The sequence below is a fragment of the Rhipicephalus microplus genome, chromosome 1, assembly GCF_043290135.1.
Source record: "Rhipicephalus microplus isolate Deutch F79 chromosome 1, USDA_Rmic, whole genome shotgun sequence".
NCBI classification, from domain to species: domain Eukaryota; kingdom Metazoa; phylum Arthropoda; class Arachnida; order Ixodida; family Ixodidae; genus Rhipicephalus; species Rhipicephalus microplus.
The window spans coordinates 131,613,969-131,634,854 of NC_134700.1; the positions used below are offsets into that span (position 1 = coordinate 131,613,969).

Consider the following 20,886-nt stretch of genomic DNA (forward strand, 5'->3'; position numbering starts at 1 on the left):
CCCAGCGGACCCCTGCCATGCGACGTAGAGCGTTGATCCTTTGCACTGATGCAGTGACTATACTATCAACCGCACGTCGCCATAATAGCTTGTTGTCGATGGTAATGCCCAGGAAATGGGCACTTGTTGCACAACGAATTGAGTGGCCTCGAATATTCAGCGACAGACGTGTTGACTTCCGTCGCGCTCCCGGGAAGAGCATGAAGGCCGATTTTTCAGCTGATAAAGATAGGCCAAGTGTCAACAAGTGACGCTCAATGATTGAAATAGCGCTCTACGCTATCCGAGCCAAACGTTTGTGCTGGTACCCTGAGATCCAAATGCAGATGTCATCGGCGTAGATGGATATTTTAACTGCTTTCAGAGCTAAGTGCAGAGTGTCAGGAAGGCTGGCCATGGCAGCGTTAAAAAGCAAGGGAGATAAAACACTTCCTTCTGGGACGCCGAGGGAAACACGTCTCTCTTCGCTCGTTACACTTCCAAGCTTAACACGGACACAGCGGTCTCTGAGAAATTCATGTACGAACCAAAGAGCATTTCCCGACACACCCATGGCTTGGAGCCCGTTCACGATGCTTGCCTGAAGCACACAATCATATGCCTCGGCAACGTCCATGAAGACGGCGAGTGTCGAGAGTCCGCTAACGTGGTGGTGCTCGATGTGGCTTAATAGTTCCAAAACACTGTCCTGGGCACTCAGTCGTGGGCCAAAACCGCTCATACACGATGACCATCGTCTTCCGTGTTCAAGGTACCAAGTTAATCTTGTACATATTAATCTTTCCATCAACTTGAAACGCATGATGTAAGAGATACCAGTCGATATGACGCGAGGCTCGTAGGATCCTTTCCGGACTTTAGGGCTGGCACCACCCATGCTGTCTTCCAAACAAATGGGATCTCTCCCGTGCTCCAGACATGAATAAATATGTCCAAAAGGGCCCTTTTTCGCTGATATGGTAGATTTGTCAGCATTTCAGTGCTGATCAAATCGGGACCCACGGCACAGCGTCTTCTTAATTTGCTAAGTGCCATATCCAGCTCTCGAAAGGTGAATGGCGTATCCATCGTGTGAAAAACCTGGGGTGACAGAGGAATCGCCACTTCTGCTGATCTACCAGATGTGTACACGTCTGCGAAATCCTCTGCAAGGGTTTGCAAATCTATCCCTTGTTTCAAAGCGAGTGCTTCGAATGGCCTGTGTGTTCAGACCTTCCCAAAAAGACTATTTATTACTGCCCATATCTTTGTCAAGGGCGTAAACGTTGATAAACTCTCACAGAAAGCGGCCCATTGATTTCGTCGTAATTTTTGTTTGCATGGTGACGAATCGCAGCGTTTATCCTGTTATATTCGGTTTTCGCAGACGAATTTCCTTTTGTTCTCATCATTTTCCGCTCCGCCCGTCTACGTGCTGCACAGAGGTTCTTCAATTTCAAGTCAGGAGCAGGAAAATGATCGGGCAGTTTCAGCAACGAAGTTGCTGCTCGCTTGCTTTGCAACATATCTGCGAACAGCTCATCAGTGGATTTGTCCAACGCTTCTCTGTGGGTGTCCCAGCGTGTTACATTGCAGAATTGTCGACCAGCAGTTCGAAATCCCAGGATATTGGTGAAGATGGGGAAATGGTCACTGCCCATCCTGTCTGGAGCCGTGGTCGATGATAGCAGAAGGTCCGTGGAGTGAAGTACAAGGTCTATTGCACTCCATGAATCTGGTGGCCTGAAAAATGTAGGTTTGCCATCGTTCGCCACACATAAGTCGGCAGCATCCGCAGCTGCTAGAAGTTCCTCGCCTCGAAAATCTACACTCTTATCTCCCCAGAGTAGATGGTGCGCGTTAAAATCACCACAGAATATTCGAGGAGCGGGACATCGAGTGCAAAGGTCCTTTAGGAAAGTCTCCATGGAGACCTTTTTTTGTGGGCTTTTGTACACCGATACCACACTCAGTTTTCGGTTTCCTAGGCGCACTTGCACAGCAGCGACTTTCAGTGAGTTGGAACAGAGGTTTTGCACTGGTAAGGCGACGTGAGGTATTTCCCGCCTGTGATGCAGGGTTCTTGTTGCTGATTTGTTTTTCTCCCGGGCTGAGCCTCAGAGAGTTTTGTTAATAAGGACAAAGCCGTTCGGTTTCCAAGAAACACACAAAAAGTTTAATTGAAAAGAAAAAAAAGGCAAAGATTCCTCACAAAACAAAACACTTAATAAACAGTTGACTGGACATGACGAAACACATCTGTAAACACCCAACAAAAACGTTCAAAGTCAGTAACTAAACCTAACGTTCGAAAGGGGCTGAGTGATGGGAGTAGCGCAAGATATCTGTTCGGTCTCACCCACACGCTGAATTCCGCCGACGATGAGCAAACCGGAACGCGGTGATTCCGGCTTCAGGACGCGGGCAGGACGGGGATGAAGGAACGCTGGCTGCTGACGACACGTCGAGAAACCAGGCCGGAACGTGGTGGCTCTGGCTTTAGGAGTGTGGACCCGTCTGTGACGAGAGAACGCAGGCTGGTGGTGACGCGTCAGAGAACCAGGGTCGACCTAGTCAAGCAGCTGGGCGCACAGCTCGGGCCCGGAGCCCGACGGCTGTAGCTCGCCTGCCGGAACCAAAGTCCGCAGGCCCTGGAAAGGAGTTCAGGACCGGATGGCCACGGTCCTTTGGAGCGGGAACACGACGGCAGGAGGCCCCGGCCGGTTGAAGACCTGCAGGCTCGGGTCCTACGCCCGACGGCCCATCTTCAGCGCCCGGTCCGGTGACGACCTTCCGCTTGCACTGCCTGCCTCGAATTCCCCTTGCTCTGGTCTGCTCAGGCTCCTGCTTCAGCTCTGGCCCACTTGTCTCGTTCTCATTGGAGATACTGCTGTCTCGTGGTGTCAAGCCATTGGGCCTTGAAATCTCCGTGTTCGCTGCCCATTGGATGTTTTACCTTTTGTTTACTTCACGTCCTGCCACGCATCCTCGTGCTCGACGCTCTTTAACGTCGTCATTCTTGTTTAAGCAGCCCCGCACGTGCACTCTGGTATTTCTCCTTTTGTTTTTTTTTTCCGTGACGCGCACTTTTCGAAGGCGCGCACTTTGAACGCGCACCACACATCACATACGCCCCCCTTTCATTCAAGTTTTTTTTTTTTAGAAAAAAAAACTGCCGATGAGTGCGCGTTCTGCACTACGTCACAATTACACCACATATTTGCACCACGCAGTTCAACACATCACACCGATGGCACCACACTGCTTCTTCGTTGACATGTCTCACGTCGAAACACCGAGTCCACAGAACGTAACATTCAACCAACAACAATAAGAAAAGTTTTTTTTTTTTTTCGAGAAGAAAAAAAAAAAACTGCCGTTGAGTGCACGTTTCGCACTGCACCACAATTTACCCACATATGTCCGCCACACAGTTCACTGCATTGCCCAAAGGTCCACATTCACTAACCTCAAAATACGCAAGAAGTGAGAAAAAGTATGGACACATCTAGCGGATTGTGAAAATCCCCAAATTAGTATTACACCACCCCTTTTTTTTATCATATATACCCTATCATCTCAAAAACTATACATCATGTTAATGTTACATTGCATGTAACTTCTTCAAATATTTACAAGCAACACCCTTCCATGGTCCGCAAGCAAGATCCAAAAGAAACCAGCGGGAAATCGAATTTGACGCTTAAGTTATAGCGTCCCATACAAGACGTTTAACTGCTCTAACCATTTGACAAGAGTAAGGAATCGGAAGCCAGTGGAAGAATTCTCGACCGTAAGCTCGTATGAACCTAAAGCTGTGTATCACCAGGTTCCCAACCTCGAAATCACAAGCATACACGCTGGAATGTCTGTATGCCAGTCGGAGGCGTTGCCTCCAGGCGCACCAGTACAACCACGCCTGAATCATTTCATCCTTCCCACGAACGCCTTGCTTGAGCTCGTAAGCCGCTAATCGTTGAGACATCTTAACAGAAGCGACCTCTTCAACCGAAGATGCCAAAGAGCACCAGTCGGCGTCCTTCCTCGTACAATAACCTGCTGGACCATTACTGCCTTCTGGTTCACTTTCCATCCCTTCAGCTTTCTGTATTGCTTGTTCATCAATACTTTCAACCCTTCTGCCTGGGTCATCGTGATTACCCTCATTGTCACATATAGCTGACCTACATTGCAACTCTACTCTCTGTTCTTCAACAAGTGCTTTTGCATTTTGCTCCAATATTCTTCTAAAAGCATCATCTACAATTTCCCGAGAACACAAGCCATCTCTCTGTATGGGCAAGTTATAATCATGGTGAAAAACCATGTCCGTAGCGTCTGTTGCTATCTCCAGTGGCCCAAAACAATAGGTAGCTGCTACATCAGAGCTTTCATTATGGCATTCGCCGGCATTACCTAGGAGACCTTTTATTGCTCCTTCAGCGGAGCTATTCAGAGGCAATCCTACCTCTGAATAAAGTGCGCTTGACCTCTCACAGGTTTCAAAATACCCTTTACTCTGAATGGAACGTTCTTGTTCCATGCTCACGAAGCATTCCTGCGCTTCAATAAGCTTATCGAGTCTCCTAGTCTTTTGACTGTTTACCTCCCTGTCATACTCTTTCAGAGTTTCTTTCTCTAGCGAAAGGTCATGACGAGGTACAGGGTCAGTCTCACGTAAATTCAAATCGCTCCCGATGTAACTGCTTTCAGAGCACACCTCATCCACTGGTTGACTACTCTGGCTCTCAGACCACGTATATTCAGCGTTTTCCCTCTCAAGCCACTGCTGCAAATCCTCATATTCTAGTTCCAACAGTCTCTTCTTTTCGCGCATCTCTATCTCGAGCAGCCTTTTCTTTTCACGCATTTCTAGCTCAAGCTGCTCCTTCTTAGCGCGTGTCTCTCGCTCGAGCTTCTCTCTCCTAGCCCGTGTTTCTCGCTCGAACTCCTCTCTCTTAGCGTGTGTTTGCAATGCAATCTGCTGCTTTTTAGCGTCACATATCGCAGCCCGTTCCTCTTGCGCTTGCGCCATTTGCTTGTCGTACCACTCCTTGAACTCCGCTCCCTTGAGACTTATACTCTCCGCCAGATCTAATAATTCCGAAGTGCTTTTCATGGCTTTCATCGCGTCGAAAAATCTACATGAAAAACAAACGACTTTGTCCTGTCGCTGCGGACGCCAATTTGTGATGCAGGGTTCTTTGTTGCTGATTTGTTTTTCTCCCGGGCTGAGCCTCAGAGAGTTTTGTTAATAAGGACAAAGCCGTTCGGTTTCCAAGAAACACACAAAAAGTTTAATTGAAAAGAAAAAAAAGGCAAAGATTCCTCACAAAACAAAACACTTAATAAACAGTTGACTGGACATGACGAAACACATCTGTAAACACCCAACAAAAACGTTCAAAGTCAGTAACTAAACCTAACGTTCGAAAGGGGCTGAGTGATGGGAGTAGCGCAAGATATCTGTTCGGTCTCACCCACACGCTGAATTCCGCCGACGATGAGCAAACCGGAACGCGGTGATTCCGGCTTCAGGACGCGGGCAGGACGGGGATGAAGGAACGCTGGCTGCTGACGACACGTCGAGAAACCAGGCCGGAACGTGGTGGCTCTGGCTTTAGGAGTGTGGACCCGTCTGTGACGAGAGAACGCAGGCTGGTGGTGACGCGTCAGAGAACCAGGGTCGACCTAGTCAAGCAGCTGGGCGCACAGCTCGGGCCCGGAGCCCGACGGCTGTAGCTCGCCTGCCGGAACCAAAGTCCGCAGGCCCTGGAAAGGAGTTCAGGACCGGATGGCCACGGTCCTTTGGAGCGGGAACACGACGGCAGGAGGCCCCGGCCGGTTGAAGACCTGCAGGCTCGGGTCCTACGCCCGACGGCCCATCTTCAGCGCCCGGTCCGGTGACGACCTTCCGCTTGCACTGCCTGCCTCGAATTCCCCTTGCTCTGGTCTGCTCAGGCTCCTGCTTCAGCTCTGGCCCACTTGTCTCGTTCTCATTGGAGATACTGCTGTCTCGTGGTGTCAAGCCATTGGGCCTTGAAATCTCCGTGTTCGCTGCCCATTGGATGTTTTACCTTTTGTTTACTTCACGTCCTGCCACGCATCCTCGTGCTCGACGCTCTTTAACGTCGTCATTCTTGTTTAAGCAGCCCCGCACGTGCACTCTGGTATTTCTCCTTTTGTTTTTTTTTTTCCGTGACGCGCACTTTTCGAAGGCGCGCACTTTGAACGCGCACCACACATCACACCGCCTTATGTATATCATTTCGCTTCCATTTGCGAACGACGCTACGCTCGGGCTGCCGTGTCGGGTGTACCCTGGGAGCGTCCTTGCATTCGGTAGACCGGGTTCGGAGAGGGCTAGAATCGGTATTGGAATGTCGCGCAGGAAAAGGTTGAGTTCGCACAGACGTTTTAGAAGACCGGCGCAGTTCCATTGCATTATTAAGGGAACTTTTGAAGGACGAAATAGACCAGGTGGGCGAGACATGGCCATTATTCTACTGTGTGTGGAAGCAGAGCAAAGTAACACTGACTCTAGAGCCAGGACTGCTTCCAACATATCCTTCGTTGAACTCGCAGGAATCTTCGCGACGTGTGAGCGTAGTGCGGTGAACAGAGCGCGAATAACGTGCTCGAGGTTTTCTTGCTGTTTGCTTCCAGATGGTACTTGAGGTAAGCTCAGTGCATCAGCGTAGGTGCGCTTGGCGGACTCTTTCGTGATACATTTCTCACCAGCGTTGAGCACTTGCGTTGACTCAGTAGCAGCTCTTGTCGAATTTAGGCGTGGAAAATTTCCTGCGTACTCGTTTCCCAAACCGCCATGTTGTGCCGCACCGGACGTCTTCTTTGTGAGCGATGGTTTGTTCACAGTCTTCGGGCCGAGGACAAACGTCTTATTTCTTCGCTGCACAGCTGTTCGTGCTGGACATCGGCTGTAGCTAGCTGGGTGGTCGCCGCCGCAGTTTGCACACGCAAGTTTTTCTTTACTTGTACACGTCTTAAAGTCATGAGGCCCCCCACAGCACTTACACCTTTGTTCCCCACGACAGTGCTTAGCAACATGTCCAAACCCGTGTACTCAGATTTGGGTGCACGTTAAAGAACCCCAGGTGGTCAAAATTTCCGGAGCCCTCCACTACGGCGTCTCTCATGATCAAATGGCGGTTTTGGGACGTTAAACCCCACAAATAAAATAATAAACATGTCCAAAACGCTGAGAAATAAAACAGCGTGGTGGCGTCTCCACGTAGTCTACCAGCTCGTGTCTAGTGAAGCCAAGGTTGATCTTCTCTGGACGTTCCGAATTGGGAGCGAATGTGAGAACCACAGAGTCAGTGCGCCTTGATTTCCACTCGGAGAATGAGGTTTGGACCCGTCGTATGATTCTTCTTGCGTGGTATACTCCCTGAGGTCTCAGGTACGTTAACAGCTCTTCGTCCGAGTACCATCTTGGGACCCCTTTTATAATGCACGTATTTTTCATGTAGCTGTGTGGTACACGGGCATATATGGCAAGGCCGTAAATAGTGTTGGTCTCTAGAAGCATATTAGCTTGGTGTTCTGTCTCTATATCCAAGAGCAGGGCTCCCTGTGCTGTGAAACGGCTCTTAACTGGGGCTCCACCGAGAATCGTTTCAATTTCCGAGTATAGGTCAATAGGATTCACTTGCCTCAAGTTAGCTCCTTCGGATGTTGGAGAAATTAACACAGGAATGCCCACCGTCCTGTCTTTTCGATGTCGCACAAGGCGGAAACCACCCTCGTCCATGTCTAGATCTATGAGGTTCGCCCCGTTGTGGTCCCCGACGACAGTTGATTCGTCCTCTGATTCAACGCTGTGTTGTCGCTTGCAATCAGGTATGCTTGCGCCAACGAGCTGGTGCTTGTGACCTGGTGTCACACCTTGGGAGGTCATGGCGGCGCTCTCTCTGATGCTTGTTTTGTTTCTTCTAGCACCTTTCGACGCGGCGGGCTGCGCAGCACCCATCGGCCGCCGATACGGCAGGTACCTTTTCGAGTCGTCCGCCGTCTTGAGCAGTGCTGAGCCGTAATATAAACAAAAATAAACGATAAATGCAGACAGAGCTACTTGTCTTGTCTTGTCTCCTAGGAGATCTTGGCTCATACCCACATGGGGGATTGGCCACACTGTACCTCTTGATAGATCACTTTTTACAACGCTTGCTAAAAAAATAAAAAGAAATTAGATAGAAACAATAATATAGTTCCTTTAAAAAACGTGAAAAAATTGCAGAAGAATGCGATAAACCAGAATATAAAAAACAAATTAACAAGAATGAGGAAGGGGAAGAAAGAATTGGATATATCTGGCAGTACCACTAGCAGCGTATCCTTCCGGTTGCCTGAATGAATTTATATAGCGCTGACAGAATAGCACTGCGGCCCACACCCAACTGTCTGGCTCCAAACGATAATAAGGTGGATGTATTGACTGCGAATCCGAGCATACCAATCGGTCTTTCAAGAATTATTCGGCGCAGTGAGGCGAAGCGCTTAGCCAAGCAGCAACAGCTTCGTCGTCTTCTTTCCCCCCCCCCCTGAAACTTAAAAAGAACGTGTACTATAGAATTCTTGTGACTCTCCCGTTTTATTGCGCATGTGCTGCAAGATAGAAAAGGAAAATATGCTTTAACGTTCACGTTATTCCCACCGCGAAAAATCACTCAGCCATAACTTATGTCAGTGAATAAATGTTTCAACGTAGGGAACCATTTCCTTCGTCTAATACATGGACAACATGCCAAAAGCTCATACTCTGGGCTGGCGCCCCTAGTCAGTCTTTTTCAGAAACGCATTACTTGACGCGGCCATCTCGATTCATTCCTTCTGCCAACGCTGAGCAAGAGGTTCACGGCGAATAACCTCTTTTTTTTATGCTCGCCCTGAGTACTCTTTGTTGGCCACCCCCAAATTGAACAAAAAAGCTCACTTTTACGGTGCTGGCCTATGAAAAGGAGTAGGTCTTTAGTGCTTTCCGCCATATTTCAGAGAACAAATAAAGAGTCTATTTCAATGCAATGGAGTAAATATACGAAGCGGCACGCAACTAGTTTGCAATAAAAATTGTAAGATGAGCATTGAGTGTTAGCCTGCAGACAGCAACGTGGTACCTTTTGGCAATCTTACTAGCAACGTTCAGTCGCAAGTTACCCAAAAGGGTAAGTTACATTCTGAATGCTGTATGCAAATTTAGCGAAAAAAATCTTCAAGCTGGTTAAGAAAGCGTGGCTCGTTGTGGTCTGACATGGTATGTCGGCACCTATTGTGTAGTTTTATGGCTACATAATATAAACTGTCCCTGTCTTTACGCGTCTCATGAGCGTAGTCATATACATGAGGCAGCGAAAATTTCAGAGCTCACTCAGATTCACTCGTGAAATCTGTTTAGTCTTAGGGTTCTCTGGGGCTGAAATTCACCAAAATTTTCCTGAGCTGGGCTCAATTGGACTCGCACGAACTGAAACTTACTGAATTTTTACCCATTCAGACTCAGTCTAACGACTCAACCCGAACCTGAGTGAGTCCGAGTTACTTGACTGATCTGTTATTCTAGACTTAGCTTACTTGATGTAGGTTGCACTGCTGTTTGACTCTTATATTTCACTTAATCAGTCCTCTTGGCGCCTTTTCATATAGCAATAGGAGTACGAGTTAGGAGTTGTTGCAAACTAAAAGACGTTTTTTTTCGAAACCTATGACAGCATAACATATATTTGTCAAGAAGGCAGGAAGAACAACTAGAGAGAAAGTGAAGAGGTCAACCAGGCACATGCCCGGTTTGCTACCCTATCGTGGAGGAATGCGATAGAGGAGTATAAAGATGCGTTACAGAGAGGAAAGAGACAAAAAATGTCAGTCAATGGACTGATGCGTATGCAGCGGTTGCCCTACACAAATTTTATAGGCATTCGCAACACCATTAGTCCTAGAAAAGTGCAGGAGGGCTTCGGGTGCCTCTTGACTTGATGGAACATGAGCACGGCGCTGCAGCAAGAACTTCCCTGGAAGAGTTGGCGGGTGGGCAAGTCAAGGCATCCGCCTGCGTAATTTACGCCTGTGGTCAATAAATGGTGAAATAGTGCATGAACGGTAGTGTTTTGCAATACGCGCGAACAGACGAAACGTGATTACCGAGAAACCTAATAGTAGTTCTAAAGGTTAGTGTATATGAGCATAAATCGGCGAAAATGTGGAACTCACTCTGACACACTCAAGAAATAGATCTTGTATCTTGTACCCTCTCAAAGTCCCAAACCTTCCTGAGCCTGACTCGCCCAGACTCACGCTCGAGAAAATTTTTTTACACTGAACAGACTCGTACTCAAACTGACCAAATTATAATTTACCCCGATTCACTGAGGCTCCGTGTGACGGCTTGATTCGATCTCTGAGTGAGCACGAGTGAGCCGTTACATGAGTGAGTTCGCCAACCTAAGGTCATAAAGCGCGACCGCAAAGCATGACCGACATGTGTCTTCATTTTTAGCAATCAATATAACTGGAAAATATCTTTAAATATGTTACAACTCGTTTAAATTATCATTGCACAGTCAATGTGGCGGAGTTGCAAGCGAAAAATTAAGGTAGTCTTCGCACTCGAAGCTGTTTTAAAGTACTTAGATCGAAATCAACTCATTCTTTTTCTAACGAAAACCGTGCTACAGGAATAGCAGCAATAAAAAAGAGAACAGTAGTGCACTGTCCTTTTTCAATGCCCACTATTTCGGCACTGTGAGCGCAATTACTGCGACGAAGCAAAAAAAAAATCACAGAATATCCACGGAGTGATTGATGAACAGCAAGTAGAAGCGTCAGCGCGAAGAGACTGTCTGAAGCGTCTGTCCATTTGTCGGTTGGTCTGTCAGTCTTTCCGTCCATCCGCCTGGGCGTGCATTCTTTCGTGCATCCATCCATCTGTCTATCCTTTGGTCTTTCTGTCAGTTTGTCTGAGACTGCATGCCGGTTATGCCTGACGCAGGACAAGGTTAAACTAAGGGGAGCTTTCCCCCTAAAATCTCCAAAACCTGTATTAATCGCAATTTCCAGGTACCATGGCGCCGCTGAGTTGTCGCGGGCAGAAGCTCTGTTGAAATCATTGAAGTTTTGAACCTGTTTAAAATAGCAGACATTGCTGCTTGTTTTCAAGCGCTTGTGGTCGTTTTTCACCGTTGTAAACGGTCTCGATATTACTGTAACACTTTGAGTTTCTCAAGGTAAAGGGAAAGCAGAAAGAGAAAGAAAAGTCCAACCAATTTTACTACGAGCCTTGATGTTCACAGACTATATACACTGGGAGGAAAATTAGGCGTCCCGTTCAAATTTGTGCTCCAAAAAGCCATCAGCTGTTAAGAGGGTTAAATTTAGCAGAAAAAAAAAAACAAGGCTTGGTAATGCATGCAGCACCCATTTTCTGCACGAGTACAGCAACTTCCAGGTTTGCAGTTCTCGCGCTTATTTCGTCTGCTCAATGCGGTCTGCTTCTAAAACAGAATGAAAGGACCGATTTCAAAATGTTAATCACATCATTACACATCTAAGGCAATTGCGAAGTGCTTTCATGACCTTCATATCTACAGCAAGTTGTGCATTGTTGCGCGCGATTACGTACAGCCAGCAATTTGCAGAGCGTACGTTTGGGCATTATTTACAATTTCGCGCTTATTTATCGACCCAATATGCTACCCGGCAATTATTTACCAAATATAATATGTTAGCACTCCCCAATTTTCTCAAAAACACGAATCCAAGGGTCATCGAAGCACCAAGCATAGCAGTATTTGTGAAAAGTATACTTTCCGCTATCGTCTCTTTCAGGACGGTCATCTCAACGACCGCCATGTTGCCATGTTGGATGTATAGTGGCGCCACCAGTAGGTCGTGAAAGTGGCCAATACTGATCCTCTCCTGTTTCATTTCCCTGAGTGTTACCGAAGAAAAATGTCGTGGTGCTCAGCCATTAGAAAACCAAATTAAGGCAGCTGCACCATAGTGGTGCTAAGTTTGAAGAAATTGCGGAAATACACGGTCTGTCTCTTTTATTTTGCTGTTGGTATACTGAGGTTTAAGAAGTTTTAAATCGGCAAATATTTAATGTGATCGCAAACTAGCACCTACTATCTTTGTTCTGCTCTTCCTCTTCGCCCCTTTCATCATCTACAGGTTCACCGTCATGTCTTCGTCATTGTTCTCTGAAGATAGAAATATTGTCCGGGGTTTGAGGTCCCAAAAGCACGATATGACTATGAGAGAAGCCGTGGTTAGGAGTTTCGCAAATTTCGACCGCCTAGTGTTCTTTAACGTCCACCTATATCTAACTACATAGGTCTCATACATTCTCGCCTACATCTAAAATGCAACCACCGCAGCCGGGGTTCGTTCCCGCGACTTTCGGGTTGGTGGTGTGCCATAACCACAAGACCACCGTGGCGGGACTTCATTGAAGATCGAATTGCGATGCACAGATCAGTGAACTTGGACTGTTTGCACCAGTATTAGCTTAAAGCATGAGTAGAAAGGGATCCTACTATTTCGAGAAAGTCTAACAGTCCGTCCAAGTTACAGCCAGCGAAGTGGTCGCCACTCAGTGACTGGCTATTGATACAATATGTCTGGAACAAGGCGTTTTTAAGGCACTCTAAAAACTTCTAGCACCTAATTTATTACCCGAAATAAATCATACCTTGAGAGCACAGAGAAGCGTTAAGTTTTATCCTAACTAGGCACCTCGAATTCGTCATTAAACAAAATCATCTCACCGAGATATTTATTTGAACACTACTGCTAAACTTGATGGATGCAGGAAAGGTAGTTCCTGACGTGTATGACACTCATATTGACTATTGCCATCAGGGACATAACTGTGGCCAAATTGTGAATAATTTCTTGAGGAAAGCCATGGTTTCTGCTAATATTACTGTTTCCCGCAAAACCAGCAAATTATGGTCACAACTCTTACTTTATAACAAAAATCCTACTTCAATTCTGTAAGGGCATTTGTCGAAACATTAAGGGCAGGAAACACGAATTTCCAAGGTTATGAGACATACTGCACAATTATATCACAGCTTTTTAATAGATTTAAAAATAATCCTATTCTTTTATAAGCCCTAGATAATCATTGTTGATTTATTTTACTTTGTTTTTGTACTCATCCTCATTGACAGACTTTGTTATAAACTGTGAAAAAAGCATTAACGCAACAGTGTTTTTTGCACAATTGTTTGTATGCAAGCTTGCTCGTTTACACACAGGTACTTTGGAAAGATGGGTATCAATAAAATATTGAAGCGACTCATTATTAACACTCCTATTTCCTATTCTGCACAATTGCCTATTGGAGTTTTCGAGTTAGATTGCGAGGAAGTTTTTATGGCAAGATTTCTAAGGAAAGATGCAATTTTTATTCTTAAAGCTGTTCATTTCAGGAAAAGGCAGCTTGCCGCGAGATCAAAGTTATGCCTTCATAGGCGGGCATTTGAATCATTAGAAAATTTTGGGCTTTTTGTTTCGTTGACGGAAGACATGAGCAAGAGCTTCACTCGAAAAATAAAGGTCAAGCAATGGTTCTTGTGTCCTTTCTTCTTCAACCTGCCGTTCTGGGCTTGCCTGTTGCTGATTGAGTGTTTTTCATACTGTTGCTACATTCGAAACATCAACTTGTTTTAGTTATATTTAGACAGTCTCAGTGACTGGAAAACGTATTCGACTTAAAATCAATATCCTTATCCTTTTTTTTTTTTCAGGCCATGACTACTCCAACACATGAGATTTGCTTGGCCACGCTGGTCGTATTATCGTTTAGTCTACTTTTCGAAGGTTGCAAAGGACATCGCCCCAATAACTTATCCAAAACAAGTCAGCGCCACAAAAAAGACCAAGCCATGTCTTCGAATAATGGAAAACTGACCTCTCACGAATTCGCATTAGAAATGCGAAAACTTCTTTGTGGTATGTGTTGCAATTTATTTCTGCACCAGTACTGGTACTGTGTGGTTAAGGGGTGTTGTAGGCCGTGTGCTCAGGTTTGGGCGCACCTTTAAATACTCCAGGTGGTCGAAATTTTTGGAGCCCTCCACTACGGTATCTCTCATAATCACTCGGTGGTTTTCGGTCGTTAAACCCCACATATCAATGAATGGGTTGTTGAGGCGATCGTTTTCAGCGTTTACTAAGAAATATACTTTCGTTATCTGCTCAACAAGTCTACTAAAAAGTGACGTTTTTTTGATGATGCAGATGAATTGTAATAAACTAAATTCGCCCGGAGTAAATCTCAGAGATCACGGTGCTGATTATTGCAGGGGTTACTTAGTGCAGCTATAAACACTTCAAACTATTTTAAACAGTCCATACATACCTAACAAATATTGCTAGTACAAGTTTCTGACGCTTTTCTTGCAATGGTGTACTTCTACACTAAGCGGAAGGACAAGAAAAAAAAAGAGCGTGCCTGTGGTTTCAACACAAGACCCGAATGCGTCAAACGCCCTTGACGGGACGCCCCTTTCCATTGCAGCCAATAGAATGCAAAACGCACTGGGGGATGTACTTGACCTATCCGCGTTATTCGCTTGTTTAAAAAAGAATCTGCAAGACCTGGGAAGGAGTCCAAGTATCGCCATACTCGGGTCATCATGCATAACACCCATCATGATCTATGTTATTTTTCGTTCTTTGATGGACGAAAACGCATGCCTTAAAAATCGTGCAAGGAAAGACATACTCTTTATTAGAAAAGAAACAGATATTTTGGTGGCGTCTACAGGTGTTACACTCCATGAAGTTAGGTAAAACGCCCTGCAACGTGCCCGCGACAACAACTGTAGGTTTAGATCACCGATAAGGGAACGACGCTGAGAGCGAGGACTAAACAAGAACACCTGCCACAATACCCTGATCAATGACGCGGCCAGAAAGTACGTAGACTGCTAACACACAGTTGGACCCGGAGACCTAAAGGTAGAGGGAATGTGTGCCTCACAAATAGATGTCAGCCGGTTGACAATAAGGAAGGAGAAGAAGTACAATTAACACTTGAGCCATAAGATCATTGAACGAAGACGGTCAGGAAAAGAGATGAAAGATATGCCGACAAAGGCCAATGCCTAAATGGCATCTTTTCATGTTTAAGTTTCTCAGCATCTTTTGCGGTGGGGAGGAGAGGGGAGAAAGGCGGCACCTTTTTGATCTGAACTAAGGAACGGACCATGAGGCATTTTGTGCTCTGTATGCCATGGCAAAACGAGTTTGGGTGGTGAAGTGTGGGGAGGGAGGGAGCGCTTTGGCCTGATTCACTGCCTACTGACGTGCGATGTACAATATAAGGTCGTGAGAAAAGTACTGTGAGGACGAGAAGAACGTTGTAGGCTGGCGCTATTCAAGTGAAACGACAGGTGCGCCAGTGAGCGCGATATGAGTGCCAAACACAGCTATACCGTTCCCGACTGCGGAAATTATTAGGCCGTCCTTTTTAAAGCCATGAAGAAAAAGAGCCACAGCTTTGCTGCAAAGGCGAAGCAATGAACATAATAGCAACAAATTGAAATGTCACGCGCAGAATGGCGAGCAGATCGAAACGTGCCCCGCCTTTTTCACGCACCAATGACGCATAAAACACACTTACATGTACAAAGGAATGCGAAAAAGCGCCTCAGTTGTTACATCGATGTGTCTGAAAAGCGCGCCCTTTTCAGAAACGGAGGCTGTCCAACGATCGCGGTGACCTTTGTGCGCCCCGTAACTTCAACAGTATTGTTCCGGTGAAAGCCGAACGCTAGCCAAGACGTATGATCCTCCTCACTGGGAGATGAGAACGCGCAAGACATTATCGGCTTGCCTCCGCTCTACGGGCCAAAGTACGCGTGAGAGATGAGAGTTACTGTGACCTCATTGCATCATCTTGCTGGTAATGCTGAAAACATGATAGGCTCTCCCTCCCGAGATGCCCGCCAACAGTTGTAAGTGGTAGATATTATTAGCTTACCCTTTGAACGTAGGAATAGATACCCCTCGGTAGCTGAGTGGTAAACTCCTCGCATTCACGATGTGGAGGTCCCACGTTTGAACCTGTGCGCCGGAGTCATGTTCCTGGATTTTTTTCTTTCTTGGGTTTTCACATAAATAGATACGTGTGCATATACAGTGAATGGCATCGACACCGACGATGGTGACGATATCCAGCAGAGGATGTCCATATAATTGCTTTATAGAACTTGTTAAATGCGCGCGAACATCGAATCTCGCCACCATCTATTCGTTGAGCACCGAGACATGCAATCGACATGCATACGCGCTGCTCTTGGAGGCGGTGAGCTATCTGCAGATCATGCTGTATGGTGCACATATTTTGCAGCACGTTGTAGACACCTTCTTGCGTTGACGTCACGTGCGTCCGTAAGCTACTTGAGTCTCTTAAGGGTCATCTTGGCTTGTTTGTATCTGTTCACGAGATAGTCCAAATGCTTTAGGGCACGCCTCAAGACAGCCTCACGGAACCTGCCTTCAAACAATCTACGAAGCGAAGAGTACAAAGTGTAGTTGTGACGAATGCTAACAACCTTGTATACAGCGTGTTATTGCTGCTCCCTTCACAATCTCGAAATTTCCACTGCATATGTTGGCCTTTGCAACATACGCACTTTAGCAACGAAGGAAAGTTGAATCTGTTGCAGCCAGGTGTCATGATTCTGTATGAGGTTTCGTGCACAAGCAAGCAGCGATGTAGTCTTGCCTCTTAGGCATTGAACTTCGTCATGGCTCTGCTGTAGTACATTGCACAGATGCAGGTAGTGTAGCGTTTCTCTGAATGTGATATACTGAAATCATGCTGCTGCCACTACATTACAGAACATGCACAGTGAGACGCTGGTTGTAGTAAATCACGTATAAGTATACAATAGTTATCGACAAGTCGTTCCTTTCTTTGACACAGTCTTAATGACACAGTCAATAATTCTGCCATTCAAACAAGAGGAGATGGTATTTGTATTCTTTAAATGCCTTGGTGTAACTGTAACGTATATGTGAAGGAAAAGAAGTGAATGCATTGACTGCCACAGGCAGGGAGCGAGCCTCAAACGATTTAAATACACCCATTACTCTCTCACTAAGCGACCTCTGGTGGTCGTCCGTTCGTACACTACTTTGGCCATGTATGTGTTTTAAGGCTATGACAGACGGTGCGAATATCCATTCCATGCGACGTGCGGTGTCGGATGAACCGGCACGTGGTACAGGATGATTCAGTACACATGGGGTGAAGGAGCTATCAGCCTCAGGCACCACTCACATATTGAGTGACTCTAGAAAGGAGGGAAGAAGGCAGCTAACTTCTGTCTGCCTCTTGGGCGTCGCGGCACAGGGCCCTGTAGGGCAAGGGGGAAGGTGAATGGAAGAGAATAGGTCCACATACGGCGCCCCGGCATGCATAGTCGGAAGACTTTGCACACTCATAATAACGCACAAGAGCAACAAGTTTTCTGAGCTACGCATCGCTCTATTAGAAAACAATGAATAAAGCTACGTCTTCGCGAACGATAAGCGCATCGCAACAGTCCGACGTCGCTCACGATTGCGAAAAGGCCTTGCGGCGCTGCTCGTGACCTAATAGTTGTTGGGAAACCGGTTCTGTCTCGCAGGAATGGCCCACCCCAAACATCACCGTATATAATCGAGAGTTATTTCACGTCACAAGCAATATATGTTCTACTTTTATCCCGACGTACCAGGTCACTATAAAGTTCAAACTGCCGCGTAGTACAACATCCACAGCAGCGAAGCTTGCCGTCTTACGTGCTGCTATACTTCATATCGCAGAAGCTCGGCCTAGAAAATGGGCTGTGTTCTGCGACCCCACGGCATCCCTTGAGCTTGCAATCAGCTTTACGACAAAGGGTGCATCAACAACTAGTGAATGAAATAAGAGAAGTGCTTCACGAAGTTTTATCGAAAGGACATTACGTGGTGTTCCAATGGTTACCGGGACATTGTGGTATTGTCGGTAACGACCTTGCTGATAATGCTGCTCGATCCACCCACGCAGACGCCCAGACAACCCCAATTCCATTGTCGAGAACCGACGCTGCAAGGGGCCTTCACTCGTTCACGAACACCATGTCGGAAACTTGGCTGAATGACCCCTGTGTCGGGAACCGCCGCCTACGCTAATTGGACCAATTGAGAAAGATTCAAGCTCTATGGGACCTTTCCCATCAGGATGCAACTTTACTGTGCCACCTGTCGTTACAAGTAGCTTTTACGAAGGCGTACTTCTTTCGCGTGGGAATGGCGGATAGCTCCCGATGTGAATCGTGCGACACTGACGATACAATAGAACATCTACTGTGTTCATGTGAATGTTTTGCGAGCGAACGCAACTTGCTACGCCAAGCGTTAGAGACACTAGACAGTAGACCTTTTTCCGAAGAGAAGATCCTTGGTTCATGGCTCTACGCGCCGCAGGCCAGCAAAGCGACGCGGGCATTGCTAAGTTTTCTAAAGACGACCGGACTACGCGACCGCTTATAAGCGTGCAATGGACATGGTCACATCTACACACACGTTGCCCTTCACTTCTCTCTCTCTGGTCTCCTTTAATCCCCTCACCCCTTCCCCCAGTGCAGGGTAGCAAACCGGACGTGCGTCTGGTTGACCTTCCTGCCTTTCACTTCTTTCCTTCCTCCTCCAAGTTTGTCATGCCCCCCTGAGTGGCGATATGCTTCAAGTCAGGCGTGCGAAGTACACTTGATCCACTCGCGTTGGTAATAATGACCGGAGTGGTGATAGAGAGAGGGCGCCATCATGGACGTGATGGTGCACGTCCCACACGCTGTGATTGGTTGTGGCTGTACGACACTTTGATGTAGTGACAATAATATCTGTGCGGTTTGATGCACGCTGGGAATGGGATACGGCAGTTAGGTGTGATGAAACATCACTATTACAGCTGCCGTACAAGCAGGTGTCGTACAAGCATCGCATCGCGTGGAAAACCATGCCGTCTGCCTCGGCTTTTATTTAAATCCAAGTCAAGTCGTTCATTTGATCCCAACTGGGTACCGCAGTGAAACCGTGTTCACCGGAAGTGCGCTTGTGGCTGTAGTACAAGGAGATTCTGTAGAACCTCTGGAGTGGCAGTTCTAGTCGCCGCCAACGGGAGCAAGTGAAGCCACTGGCGGCCATATTGCTAGAGAAAAAACGGGGTGGAACCGCCATAGATCGCAATGGAATACGCGCGTTGCGCGCGTCGGTTTGCAGTTCCACGATAAAAAAAAGAGAGATGGAAACCAGTTTTAGGTTAACAAGCAAATAAATGCATCTTCTCGTTTATGAAAGAGATTATTTCATGCGCCCATTGTCAGCTGCATGCTTTCAGGTCAATCTGTTGTCGAGGGACGCTCACATATCGAGCTGGCACACTTTTGCGATACAAAAGGGTTATTGTATATATTAGGTGTTTTAAGGGATGTGCCTGCAGATAATTTAGATCAAAGGGAATGCGACATTTGCTCGCATCTTTCATATATGTGTTTGTGTGTGTGTCGACAGAATACCAGAGAATATATAAGAAAGTTGAAATAATTAAACCTATAAAAGTAGCAAATAGAGGAAATAAGTAAACTGGGCATCACCAGTATTTTTTTCTGGAGTTATCGAATTCTAACCAATTTACAGGCGGAACCAAAACCGAAGCACCATTGTCGCGTGCAACCGACAAGCTCCAAGATACATACTCCAGAAGACGTACCCCAAATGAACCATTTATAACAACGACTGCTGTGGCGTTAGTTCTGCATATAATTTTTCAACTTCCGTTGGTGGCGTGTGTTGTCATGGCAAGCACAGCCTTTATAGCCTAGAACCGAGGTAGTTGCATAGTTTAATATAACGCCACTCACTCATTTTGGCAGTGTCGTCTATCGACGTTTGGTTTCGGTTTCGTCAGCAAGCTCGAACGGATTTCAAAGGTGTTTCATCTTGTTTTAAACGCAATTGTTTGTTTTCATAACTGCATTTTATTGAAGCTACGTCAAGGAGTTAGAAACCAACAGGTTTTTGCAGATGCGCTCGGAAAGCAGAAAAAATTGAAGGTGCACTGCCAGGCCGCAGTCTAGTTATCTGCCCCATTCTGTGGAAGAAACACTTTTCGAAGCGAATGGAACAGAGGTGGTAACCGTCCGTACATTGCTCTCGCTCTCCAACAATTTCATCGAGGAGCACGTTCCCAGGCAGAACGCAGCGCACTGCCTTTCGGAAACCTGTAACACGGATAATCACGGCATGGAATATTCTCTATGTTTGCGCATTGCTCGACAAACATGCACCGAATTTGATATTTTCTCGCCAAAAAAATGCATGCCCACCGTCAGTTTTTCCTTGTAAGACAACACCAGAAAACTTAGAATTCAAAAAGGTATTTAGACGTCTTGCACACTCCAATGTTTGATACGTGCAGTCATAGACCACAAGTGGTTCATCTATAAACTTATTTAATGTTTTAGGCCCGTGTGCTCATATTTGGGTGCACGTTAAAGAACCCCAGGTGGTCTAAATTTCCGGAGCCCTCCACTACGGCGTCTCTCATAATCATTTGTGGTTTTGGGACGTTAAACCCCACATATCAATCAATAAAACTTATCTAAAACCAATAAATAACGTTGTGTCAGCGAGCATTTAAAGCTTCAAGGTTCTTTTCATACATAAATTGGCATGTATTACATTCATGCGCACTTTTTATATTGTTTGTAATTTTAGAGCATACGCGAAAAAACAGGCGATCGTCAGCGAACGAAGCGAGAATACTTACACGTGCAAAGTGATCCCAGGCGTCTTCTAGATGCTATTTGTGCAGCCATAAGTGACGCACGAAGCCACCATTGCCTT

General features: G+C 46.4%; 1 protein-coding gene across 1 annotated transcript in view; it reads left to right on the plus strand.

Moving 5' to 3' along the window:
• Positions 1–9,104: 9,104 nt before the first annotated feature.
• The window catches only part of LOC142768810 (uncharacterized), a 33,322-nt gene continuing 21,540 nt past the window's right edge, over positions 9,105–20,886 (plus strand). Inside the window, exons 1-2 of the mRNA XM_075871056.1 lie at positions 9,105–9,164; positions 13,749–13,953. Coding sequence (XP_075727171.1) covers positions 13,752–13,953 — 202 coding nt within the window. The 5' untranslated portion in view covers positions 9,105–9,164; positions 13,749–13,751. The remainder of the gene's footprint in view (positions 9,165–13,748; positions 13,954–20,886) is intronic.